At 41.7% G+C, this 12,417-nt stretch overlaps 2 protein-coding genes across 2 annotated transcripts; both read right to left on the bottom strand.

The window, feature by feature from the left end:
* Positions 1-43: 43 nt before the first annotated feature.
* Positions 44-7,773, bottom strand: ddx18 (DEAD (Asp-Glu-Ala-Asp) box polypeptide 18). Its single transcript, XM_046054730.1, has 14 exons — positions 7,561-7,773; positions 7,007-7,192; positions 6,699-6,920; positions 5,141-5,276; positions 4,945-5,045; positions 4,588-4,787; positions 4,185-4,299; positions 3,705-3,844; positions 3,434-3,595; positions 3,194-3,346; positions 1,548-1,661; positions 1,361-1,417; positions 775-952; positions 44-639 (listed from the first exon to the last, which is right to left on the bottom strand). The coding sequence occupies exons 1-14, from the start codon at positions 7,664-7,666 to the stop codon at positions 494-496; spliced, it is 2,016 nt and encodes a 671-aa protein (XP_045910686.1). The 5' UTR covers positions 7,667-7,773; the 3' UTR covers positions 44-493.
* A 1,381-nt stretch (positions 7,774-9,154) lies between these two features.
* LOC123974200 lies at positions 9,155-11,334 on the bottom strand. Its single transcript, XM_046054739.1, has 3 exons — positions 11,053-11,334; positions 10,607-10,764; positions 9,155-10,515 (listed from the first exon to the last, which is right to left on the bottom strand). Exons 1-3 carry the CDS (start codon positions 11,228-11,230, stop codon positions 9,733-9,735), a joined length of 1,119 nt encoding a protein of 372 aa, XP_045910695.1. The 5' UTR covers positions 11,231-11,334; the 3' UTR covers positions 9,155-9,732.
* Between the last annotated feature and the right edge of the window lie 1,083 nt (positions 11,335-12,417).

Below are 12,417 nucleotides of genomic sequence, written 5' to 3'. Positions count from 1 at the left end.
ATCAGTAATATCTAGGTAATATGAATGAAGCAAACTGAATACATTCAAATTCAACAGATTTAATATTCCAGTCAGGTGAAATTAAGAAATCTTAGAAAAGTGAGCAGGAAGGCAGCGGCCTCTGCAACACACAACATACACAAGCTGTATTGTTTTTTTTCTTGCCCGAGTTTTGACAACTCATTTGAAAGACATCAGTTTTGCAACTAGCCCTGCCCCCTACTCTGCCTCTGATTGGCTAACCCTAACCCGCACCTTAACCAACCCAAATTAATAGAGGCAACAAGTATCAACCAATCAGAGGCAGAGTTGTCGAAACTCTGGCAGGAAAACAAATGATGTCATCCAAAGTGATGTTACTTTACATTTACAAAATATTTTTTCACAACTCATAGGAGGAAATGGGCCTAAACGACATCTGAGGGGAGGTGTGGCCTACACCTGGTCCAGAGCAGAAAGTTCCTGTAAAAAAGGGCAGTTCACTTGAAGGGGCTCAGCGGGAGAACTGCCGCTTGTCACCCTTTCCTTTGTTGACGTGCTTAAATATTTTGGATTTGTGCATGTTGTTGGACTTCTGGTATCCGAAACCGCCTCCACCGCCTCGCTTCTGCAACTTTGCACCTTTACTGCTATGGACGTCTGGAGAGAAGCGTTAAGGAAAGCACAGTTTTTAATCAGACACTTCCAGATCATTCTACGTGACATGAGGAATACAAATCAAACAGTGTCCAGGGGTAAATGGGACACAACTTGTAGTATTGCAGCAAAGGATACTCAGGTCAACGTATGGAGGAACTTTGAAGCCAAACGACAGCGCCACCATGGGGAGGTTGAGGGTGTTCACGCTGTAGATCTGTTTGAGCGAATGGGAGTCGTAAGCCCTCACGTAGGACTTGTAGGCCTCTTGGGCTGACTTGTGGAGATAGTAGTTCTTCTCAATCAGCTTCTCAAGCTAATGAACAAGAGGTAGTTTGAAATTAGACTTTGTTTTTGAATATCTTTTTAATAGGGCTGAATGATTTGGGGAAAAATCTAATTGTGATGTTTCTAGGAGGTGTATGGCGCTTGTGACTGGCGAGCAGATCTGTCACACAAGACAACAGAATGAATTTGTAACTGCTTGACTGTCTAAAACGCGTCAGGTGTGCTGTATAATTAACCTACATTTTAATCGATCTTTACGATTAGCTAATCGCGTTCTTTCAAATCGCAATTTTGATTTGAAAACAATGAATCGTTCAGCTCTACATTTTTTTAATAACTACAGATAAATAAAAACTAGCATTTAAAGATGTGTTGAAGCTGCACTATCTTCATCACATCTACTTAGCGTCACCAAGTGAAGAGGTGAATATCTTACCTGTGACTGGATATCTGAGATTTTACTCCAGGAAAATTCAAACTCACTCAGTGGAACCTGGAAAACATAGGACCCATGTCAACAGAAGCCAATCCCATTTAAAGACATGGTACAGTAGAGGAAATGATGGAATTATGTTATGCTAAGCTCTGTTCTAAATGAGAACAGCAGAGTTTGAGATGGTTACCTTGGCCTGTTTCAGGAAGCGGAGGAAGCCGAGCTCCTCTGGTCGGAGGATCAGGAGGGCGTGGCCTCTACCATTGATGCCCCTGGCTGTTCTGCCCACCCTGTGGATGTACTCCTGCAGATGGAAAGTAAAGCTTAAAAAGGAGTCCTAGTTAGGGCTGGGTACCGAAACCTAATACCAATATGGAACCAGTTTCCAAATGACCGGTACCTACGGGACCGAATTAGAATATAAATTTCGGTGCCACTTAAATGTGTTGATTGAACTATTTTCTCTCTGGTGCTCCGAAACAGATGTAAGAAACGTCATCACCATTTGCCACAGTACAAATGTAGCGTCCCTCAGTGAAAGGCTACGAGACGACAGCCGGGTTCGCTCCGTCTTAATAAATGCTGCTGTACAGGATACTGTGAGCCACAGCCTACGCCCCCCAAAAAAGCAAACCTCAGCAGAGAGCTACAATAAACAGCCCTTTCTGCAGTCATAACAGTGAAGTTTTAAAACTGGTTTGTAGCATAATACGGACTCAAAATGGATTTTGCTGCTAGTCCTGTAACTGTTATATAGCCTATTGTTTTAGTTGGATTAGATGGTTTAGGTATATATACTGTGGATTTGTTCCGTAATTTTGTTTTTTGTACTTATATTTAAGTACACTTTAACCCTTTGAACTCTGCAATACAAATGGTCCGCCAGTGCCTACTCTGGTATTTTTGCCTATTCTGATGTCATTTCTTAGAGGGTCTTCAAATGCTGCATATACATAAAACTGTTACAACCTCTGCTAAAAGGTTATGTAAGTCAATAAACCATAATAATTGATAAAAGTATTGAAATTGAGTGAGAAATGAAAAAATACTAAAATCGGGCATGTTTTCTCATAAAATTCTACAAAATAAAAAACAAAACACATTGATCCAAGATATTTCTAAATGTAGAAAGAAGAAACAAAATAGTTCTTAACACTCGAGAAGTTATTTGAACTGTGTACCTTTTTTAATTTTGGATCATGGAGATGTGGTCATTTTTATGAGCAGAGGTGTTTATTTTGTAAAAGTGCTGTATGTTCACTTGATGTAGTCATCATGGCAGTTCCTGTCAACTACTACTACTAAAATATGATAGACCCGTCCCTTCTATATTAATTATGAACTAAACTATGCTAAACTACTGAATCTTAGCGTTTCTCTCAATCTTTCTGAGACATTCCTGCTGTGACCTGCTTAGCTGCACTTGGCGTCACTCATCCGGCCTGTCACGTGAATTTTCACCACACGTAATGAAACGTAATGACATGACACGACTTTAAGAGGCTAAAGTAAACAAAAAGAGCTACAGAGGAAAACCTCTAGAGCCACCAAACATTTTCACGCCGTCTTCCACCGCAAGCAACTTAACGTGATGGCGTCATTGCGAGCGGACAACGTGATGGCGGAAAGACAAAAAACATCAGCTTTCCACTGCAAAAAGAATGAATGCTCTAGCTGTGATAGTTTTCATTTTAGATTGATTTAAACATGATCCTACAAACAACGGACCTTCTGCGCCAGTTCCAGGCCGTCTGCGAGAGGTACAGAGAGTTCAACAGTTAAAATAATGTTCAATTTAAAAAACCCTCTCTTTATTAATGTCGGCCTTTTGTGTACCTTGGGGTCATCTGGGGGGTCGTACTGGACGATCCAGTCCACCTCGGGGATGTCCAGCCCTCGAGCTGCCACGTCAGTACACAGCAGGATGCCGGAGTCGGCGTTGCAGAACTGGAAGAAGGTGGTGGTACGTTTGGTTTGCTTCTGCTTGCCCTGGGAACCAGAACGATACACAGTTTTACATCAGCTGGATGTCTGAACACTATTTAACACGGTTAGGAGGTAAGGCACACGTCTTACATGGATGGCCATGACAGGCAGGTCGATGTAGTTGAGCAGTTCATAGTGGAATTTCACAGACATGCAGGAAGAGAAGAAAACCATCAGCTTCTTCTTGCGGTTCTTCTTCAGGAAGGTGAAGAGCAGCAGGAAGCGCTTCTCTGATGGGCACACCACATAACCCTGAAACACAACAGAGACCACTTTCTATCAGCTTAATGTGCCTTAAGGACCTTCAAGGCCAGCCTACCTATAACTGACCACTGATCTAACTGAAACGTAGCAGACATACCTGCTCCAGGCCGTCCACAGTGGCGTTGTCTTTGTTGTCATCCACGCCCACATAGAGGGGCTCTCTCTTCAGGGAGATGCGAGCCAAGTCCTCCACCTTACGAGTCTGAGTGGCTGAAAACAGCATGGTCTGTCTCTTCTCTGGAGAAAACGTGGGCAGAAACAGTGATATAAAAAAACATCAGAGAGCAGTAATCTTAACTGACCATGAAGAGAACACACCAGTCTGTGAAAACACTTATAGTGTTTGTTCAAATCTGAGGAAATACCCCCGATGATGTCAGAGTTGCTGAGAAGGGAGGGTTTAACTCATTTTGGGAGGGATCCGTTGTTATTGGGAGCATATTATAGACTAAAAGTGAACCTATGCCACCTTTGCTGAGAGTTTGACCGTTATGTAAAACAAAAATCTCATATACAAACGCCTAACTTTATAAAGTGCAACAGTCAGTTGCTCAAGTACAACAAGACAGATACGTACTCGGCAGCAGTTTGATGATCTGCTTCAGCTCCTCCTCGAAGCCCACCTCTAAGATACGGTCGGCCTCATCGATAATCAGGCACTGCAGGTTCTTGTACATGAACCCGGCCGTGTTCTGTAGACACAAAAGTCGTTTTTTAATATTCCAATATTCAAAGTATTAAAAACAAACAGAAGCTGTAAAAACACAAAGCATTATAGCAGGACCACATCAATAAAACAACGATCTTGTGTTTGATAAAGCACCCGCAGCTCACTGACTTCTGAACTATTTCACACACTACTTGTGTCTGAATATATAGTTTCATCATCTTGATCGGGTGTTCAGCATGTACTGGTTCCAGAAACAGTTCAACAGTCATGTTTCTGTCATACATCCCCTCAGGATCCCACCCCGCCTCACCTGGAGGTGGTCCAGCAGACGGCCGGGTGTGGCCACCAGGATGTTGACACCGTTGGCCAGTCTTTGGGCCTCAGCTGAGCGGTTGCTGCCCCCCATGATCAGACCATAGGTGTGAACGTGGTGGGCCATCAGCTCCTTCAGCACACCGTAAGTCTGCATCGCCAGCTCACGTGTGGGTGAAAGGATCACTACGCCGGTGCCTGGTGGGACGAGGAGGACATTAGTTACAGACTTTGACTCAACCTACGTGATGCATTAGGTAAAAGCAACACGTTTCCCTCTCTGTCAGCAGCAGAGGGCTACGTGGCAACAGCCAGAAAACACTGAGGAGACAGGGGAGATTAACAGGAGCATTACCGTTCCTGGGCATGAACTTGAGTTTGTAGATGAGCTCTATAGACGGGATGAGGAAGGCCAAGGTTTTACCACTACCCGTCTTGGCAGCAGCAAGAACATCCCTACAGAGAAGCAAACAGACACACTGTATGTATCCACAAGTGACATTATGGTCCATCAGGTCCAACCAGCTGAGGACTATCAGAGAGAGACTTACCTTCCCTCCAGCAGGGGACGAATACTTTTGTGCTGGATCTCAGTCATGTGTTCAAAGCCCATCTCCTTCACGGCCTTCAGCGTGTGATCACTCACCATCCCAGCAAGAGAGGCAAAGGACGTGTCCTCAAATGCTCCTGAAAGAAGTGGAAGATTCCATTTAAAGAAAGGCCAAGATGAAGCACGAGAAAACTGCATGTAGCCACAGCAAACTGTCCTTGCAGTTACTCCTGTCAGGAGAATCACTGGCGACTCTTCCCAAAGACAACCACAAGAGTCTCTGTATGCCTTAGCTGACACCCGTTTCATGATGGAAACACTGAAAGGGCAACACATAAAGGCAACACGGGAGAGTTTTGTTAATTAATCTCCTGTGAATGTGTGTGCACTTATAGGCATATAGACTCAACAGTCTTTTAATCTAATACTCTCGTTCACAGTACTTTGTTAAACTGACTGTTGGGTGCATACGAGATTATAATTAAGTGATACATAAGGAACCGTGAGGATCTCCTGTAGTCTTTCTGTTCATGTCACAGCATTCAATTCCGACTTGAATAGTGTTGGACGTGCGACTTCCCCTTCCACTCTGCAGCATTTTCCTTTTAAATCGGAGACCTTTTGCTACGTTTGCACCTCCTGTCCAGACTAAAACGGTAAACGTTTGAAAACGCTGCCTACCCTGCTTTTCATTTTAAAACTCTGGAGTGCATTTTAGTGCGGACGGGCTAAAAAGGAAGACTTTAGAAACGCTGACGCAGATGACACACGTTTGGCTCTCTGATTGGGTCTCATAAGTCATGCAAAGCAGAAACAGGATGCTATTCACAGAGTTTTTGATTTGGTATTTTTATTAAAATATTTTGTACTGTGCAAATAACACTTAGCCTACACTTGTACGGTGCACGTCGCTGTTTATTTTGCGACGACTCCCCGACGGTTTTCCACCGCCACAGCTGCTTTGTGTTCTATTCAGTAACAGTCCCAGCTCGTTATTGGTCCATGCAAAAAAAAAATAAAATCTGGTGTGGTTCTTAGTCTGCATTACTTTATTTTTTCGGCAAATCTTCTGTAATTAAGGAAGAGAACATTTGCTTCATGTCATCACGTGTGCATGCCCAGTGTGCCTGAACAGGCACTAGATGAGCGTTTTCAGTCGTTCTAATGTAGAGAGATTGACTCTGATACACAGCTAAAACTCTGGTGTGGATGGAGATTGTATTCATTTTAAAACTCCTGTTTTAAACTAAAAAAGAGTAGTGTAGATGGGACCTATGTCTGACTTTGTTTTTTTATGAACCTAATGATGTTGCAACTCTTACAGAACAATGCCCAACTCAGAGACCAACATGTCAGATTGTCATCAATTGGCTAGAACTTAGACTAGAACGGTAGACTTCAGCCACATTAAGGAAAGCTTTGAGCTGTACAGATGCTACAGGGCCCTTGTGTATGTACTAGTATTATTATTATGTAATTTATCTTATGTACTTCTCACAAGTAACACTGCTGAAGATCCAGCCACGTTTACAGCAAGCAGAATTCTATTTTTTCAATACCTGTTAAACCAGATGGCAAGTCAGGTTGATCTTGCTCTTCATCATCCCCCTCTTCAGTTTCCTCCTCCTCTTCCTCTCCTTCATCTGTAACTTCTGATGGATTGTCCGTAGCCTGTTCTCCATCTTCATCTTCATCTGCTAATGATGCTCCCTCCTCTTCCTCCTCCTCCTCCTCCTCCTCATCATCATCTGCTTCTTTCACTGTTTTGGTCTTCTTCTCCGCTGGAATGAGGAGCATGACAAGTTAGGTAGCCATGAAAGAAAAACAGTTTGTCAGCTGCAGGCTGAGACACTCCTCTAGCTGTTACCTGGTGATCCAGCAGTGTCAGCAAGCTTTCTTTTCTTCTTCTTCTTCTTCAGGGGCGGATTCTCTGTTGTGGTCCCCTCCAATGCTGCCGCAATCTGCTTCTTCTGTTTTTTCTTGGGCTCCTTGTCTGTCATACAAGCAGTCGCTGCTTCCTCACAACACTCCTCTTCCAGCCCGTTGGAGTTTACTGTCAAAACACATGTTTACCTGTTAGTTATAATGCTTACCGTAAGTCCAAATTTGTTGAAGGACTTTGGAGGTCTAAACCTGCTACAGTGCTAGCTAACCAAATGTAAGCGAAGCAAGCATAGAAATCCCAATAACCTCTGAGAAATCACGATGACATACACAAACAATAATCTAATGTTATTAGTCAGCTACTTTTAAGTCTGTCAGTGAAATCCCAACTTTAACGTTAACCGGAGCTTCCGATCGGGATCTCACGCCGTAAGGGAGCTAACGTAACTGAGCTAGCTTAGCAGCTGAAGTTCGTCACCGCTTCAGAGACAGAAAACACGCAACACCGACCGAATACTTTTCCTTTAAAGCACGTACCGGTGTCTCCGTCTTCTGTCTGTTTCTTGCGCAGCTTGCGCTCTTTGTTCTTTTCATTTCTTTTCTGGATTTTCTGTCGGAGAAGCTTCATCTGTAGGCCCGCCATGGCAACGGTGCACTGCACACGTGTGTATGTGCGGTGTTCAGGACCCTTGGTGGTGCGAGTCTGCGCCGCCTGTGTGAAAAGGCGAAGGACCCGGCCCGCTGCGCCGGCAAATAAAGTGCCTCAACGAAAAGCTTTCGGCCGCAGGGAAAAGATAAACGGAACAGAAACTGTAGCATAAAGTTAAATAAACTAACTCAAAACACTTTTTAAACGTTGGTTTGGAACATACCCCGGAACTGAAACATGAGTGACGTTAAGAACAGAATAAGATCTGATAGCTTATAAAGATGTCTATGAAGATTCTCAGTCATCCAGGTCATAGTTATCCAACGAAGGTTAAAATCAAGGGCAACTGGACTTGGTTGAAGATACTGGAAGACGTTTCGTCCCTCATCCAAAGGACTTCTTCAGTTCTGACTGACTGGCAGGGAAACTCAGCTATTTAACCTCAGCTTATAAACAGTTTCTATTAAACAAATGAGACCCTACTAACACACAGGGAATGTACATGTTTTTGAATAACGTGGGAATAAATGACACTGGCTAATTGTAGACTTCTTCATAATGTCATCCAAGATTTCTCTTTTCCTTCGGGTCTCTCGGGAGCTGCATGGGTTCCTAGATTCTTCATGGCCTTTTCCCCTCCTGATTAGTGAGCTCTATGTCAGTGAGGGACACATACTGTAATTCAGGGTAAGGGTTTGTGAGAGATTGCAGTTTCGCTGCTTAAATTGGACTTCTCCAGGAAAACAATAAATTATTCAGCTAATTCTTTAGGCTATATATTTAAAAACAACACTTCTTGTCAAATTCAGTCTTCCTGTGTTAATTTGAGCTCTCTAAGGCCCTGATCTGATCAGATCTATAATCTTGCATGTACAGAATATCCAGATTTATTGTGTCTCTTCCCCAAAAGAAATTCTGTTCTCACATAACCTGTAGGCAAAATATGAATTCACTTACATGGAAAATATAAGTAATTTCAGCTCTATGGGAGATGGGAATATGAAAGAAAACATGTTTTGTTATGTAACAAACTATACTATATAGAATACTTTAAATAATGTGAATTCAGATCAGCTGCTTTTACATTTTCAGTGTTGGGAGATAGATTTTAAGATATTAAGATTATATTAAGATAAAAGTATTTGAATAAATATCAATCTCGGTCTAGGTCTGGTTTTGTACCTTAATTTGCCATTGCTCATGCTTAAATCAAACTTGTAATATAACCAGTAATCCAAACTATCCATTTTAGTGCAGCAGAAGCTCGCACTGATAGATTGTGTTCACATTTCCACCTGCTAGTCAATATTTGGAACTATTAACATTTTCCTCCCCAGTGTAATCGACTTCACAGCCCAGCACAGTTCAGCACGGGTTACAGACACCCTTAAGAGCAGAAAACACACTGACTACAGAATGACTACTCAATTTGGATATGCCCGTATCCACACACACAAGGAACACAGGAGGAGGCCTACAAGATTGGAAGCAGGTATTTTCTCTTTAATAGGAGCGGAACATCAAAACATCAATTAGGCGTCATCTGTTGGAGTTGGGTCATACAGCGTCCACAGTCTTACAGCTCAGAGAAATCCATAACTTTGTTGTACTTGAAAGGCTGTGAGTTTTCTGGCTGAACGATATCCAAAAGTTAGGCTACTTCCATGTTAAATACCACACTCAACGTACAGACCAAGTATCCAGTAGTCTCAATTGTTTATGAAAGGCATATTTTCATTAGAAACTGCGCATCTTGTGTTTGAAAAGGCAGAAAACTGCTTTGATTTCTGATGTTAATGTAGTGTCTTGAAGTCCTTAACACCTCTCTATCCCAGTAATAGTCACATATAAATATGGATAATTGTTGAAATTCTCTTCAAAGTGCTACTAAGTGCTAATACATAATAAATGTCAGGAATGTATGGCAAAGAGGGCAACGTACAAGGCCGAACTTAACTGATTTAAGCGTTCCAAGTCTCTTCCTCTTCCAAGAGACATTTATAACATACACTTACTGTCTCAGATGACTGCAGTCAGGAAAAATAGTGGCAACTCTGTATCTAAAATTTCAAGCCAATGGTGTGTGTCTCCTCCTCAATCTTAACCACGTGTGGCTCTGTCTCTCTCTTGATGTCAGAAGCCTGAATAACAACGTGAGAGCCGCTTTCACTCATCCTCTCCAGTGCTTGGCCTTGCTGGACGGGCTGCAGTAACTGATTCCTGGATAGCCTCCTCGCATGCTTCATCTCCTCCCATCTCTGCATCCTCCTTCCGATCTCGCACCCTTTGTTCTTCCTCTTCAAAAGCCTCTGCCTCCAAGAGTGGTCCGTCTGTGAACGCGCCTGTTGGGGCCTGGAACAGCTCTCTAACTGTGTGCCGTCCCCCAGCACGGGCACTGATGGCACTCGAACGCACTGTCTCTGCACGTCCTCCTCCACTGCTCTGAACACCAGGTCTGTGATATCTCGGCGAAGTCTCATGAGCACCATGGGGTCTTTGATCTGACGCATATCCATCAGCATAACCTCTGCAAACTGGTGTAGAATGTCATGTTTGGATGTGTTTGGTGCAGCTGTTTGGTCGGGCGGATCAGAAGAACCCTCGTCAATATGACGGTGTGGACAGCTTAAAGACATGACCTCTGCAACTTGAGGCTGCGGGTTTGGACAGTGCAGGGGAGCAGGGTTTGGGTTGGAGGCAACAGGCTGGGGTTCATCATACAGATCTTGCCCAGTCCCATCAGCATCCAGCGGGCTACCAAAGGAGCTTCCCATCTCCTGGTCAATACTTCCCTCAGTCTCCAACTCCTCATCGTCCTCCTCCCGATCATCAAACTTTTCTTCCTGCAAAAAGAGGAAGCAAAAACATAAACATCTGCAATCAAGATCTGCAGGGAAGCATCTGCAGGCTTTTCTGCATTTAATTCAAACTTACCAGATACAAATCACCTCGGCGGCGAACTATGTAAGGCCTCAAGAAATCAAGCTTCTCCCTAAGCATCTTTTGCTGGACAGTGCTGACCCTCTCGGGATGCCACAACACCCTCCCGTACTGAGTCCGGAGCGATCTTGATCTTCTCTCAACATCAGAAACTAGGAAGGTAAATATACAGCAGTAATAAAGAAGAAGCAGCTAAAGGTAAACCTTAAACGTCAGTTGTAAAAACCCTTAACCTACCCCTGTTGAATGTGAAAGGATCTTCTTATATATTGCACAGTGTACAATGTGAATGTAATTTAATATTCTGTCGGCCAATTCCTGTTCCATAAATACAAACCTGAGTTCACCTCGGGTTCATGCCTGTGCATGCATATAGCGACACAAACTGAATGCAGCATCACCACCGTGCTTGAAGTTCACAATCTATCTTCCAGACTTACCAGGCTTTCCGATGGACATCGCGAACTCGCTCCACAGCTTTGTCTTCAAATCCTTGTCGTAGTAAGAATCCACCGAGGAATTAAAAAGGCAGTCATGTCTGCGCCAGAAATCTATCAGCATGTTGTCCATTGTAGGTCCCCAGTGTGGCCCCCGAATCTGACCTCGAAAGTGTGTCATAGTCTGTGGCCAAAACTCCCGTTATCTATTTTGTCTGCCTCTCACGGATTGTGTTCCGCTTCTTCTGTAGTTCTGCTTCACCCCGGATGGGATGAAAATGGACAGGACGCTTACTGCCACCAACTGATCTGGAGTGAGGACTGGACATTTTTTTAAATTAAATTCTGTCCAACATTTATTTATTTATATGAATATAAACATAATTTATGTTGATGTTCGTTTTTGATTATGGTGATTATTTATTATTAAAGGTTTCTGCTTTTGTTATAACCAAGTAGGCTATTAGATATTTTATAGGCAATGCTTTTAATAGGCTAACTGTATTTTTGATAACTAGCCTATATCATGTGTTGTAAAATAGTATTAAATATAAATAGGCCTACACCATAAATTATTGTAATAAATCTTGGCTTTTGTGTCCATTTAAATTATTTTATTATTTATTTCTGTTTGATCTTTAATAAAGTTTAGTCACAAAATACTATGGTATATTTTAAATGTTTGAAGATAATGATAACATTTTAAGAATAAATACTGGATATTTAGAGAGAGAGAGAAAGAGAGAGAGAATGAAGTGAGGACAACCAGTGGAACCTCAGACTGATAAATAATTGTGCAGATTTTCAAATGATTATTTTGATTGTTTGATATTTTAGTAATTGTTTTGTTTTTACATTTGATACCGATTTCTATTTTTTTAAAGCTTATTGTTATTATTTTTTAATCAATTAATTATTTTTTTTTATTTTTTTGTCTATTAATATACACATGTTACGGTTTCATTTCTTTATTTTATTTTTTTTATATATTTTTATTTTTTAACACACACACACACACACACACACACACACACACGCCTACTGTTTTATTTATTTATTTTATTTTTAATATATTTTTATATTTTAACATACACACACAGGCTAACCGTTTTATTTATTTATTTAATTTTAATATATATATATTTTTTAACACACACACGTGTACTGTTTTATTTATTCATTTTATTTAAATTTTTTATATTTATATTTTATTTTTTTAATGCAAACACACATATGATTTGATTACTTTACGTTTTAATTACTTGAAATTATGGGGTTGATTGTTGTTATGTAGTATGTATGATGCTTTGGCAATAATGTTGTTACACATTCATGCCAATAAAGCTAATTTGAATTGAATTGAATTGA

Source organism: Micropterus dolomieu, linkage group LG07 (assembly GCF_021292245.1).
Source record: "Micropterus dolomieu isolate WLL.071019.BEF.003 ecotype Adirondacks linkage group LG07, ASM2129224v1, whole genome shotgun sequence".
NCBI lineage: Eukaryota > Metazoa > Chordata > Actinopteri > Centrarchiformes > Centrarchidae > Micropterus > Micropterus dolomieu.
The sequence above is the reverse complement of the archived record's forward strand: the minus strand, read 5'-3'. Positions and strand labels throughout refer to the sequence as shown.

Excerpts from the sequence above, each read along its gene's own strand:
- LOC123974200 (XM_046054739.1), bottom strand. The coding sequence starts at position 11,230 with ATGACACACTTTCGAGGTCAGATTCGGGGGCCACACTGGGGACCTACA. Across the intron at positions 10,765-11,052 it reads GATGTCCATCGGAAAGCCTG|TTTCTGATGTTGAGAGAAGA; the intron begins GTAAGTCTGGAA and ends TTACCTTCCTAG. Across the intron at positions 10,516-10,606 it reads GCCGAGGTGATTTGTATCTG|GAAGAAAAGTTTGATGATCG; the intron begins GTAAGTTTGAAT and ends CTCTTTTTGCAG.
- ddx18 (XM_046054730.1), bottom strand. The coding sequence starts at position 7,666 with ATGGCGGGCCTACAGATGAAGCTTCTCCGACAGAAAATCCAGAAAAGA. Across the intron at positions 1,662-3,193 it reads ACCCCCCAGATGACCCCAAG|GAGTACATCCACAGGGTGGG; the intron begins GTACACAAAAGG and ends TTCCATCTGCAG. Across the intron at positions 1,418-1,547 it reads GCTTCCTGAAACAGGCCAAG|GTTCCACTGAGTGAGTTTGA; the intron begins GTAACCATCTCA and ends TATGTTTTCCAG.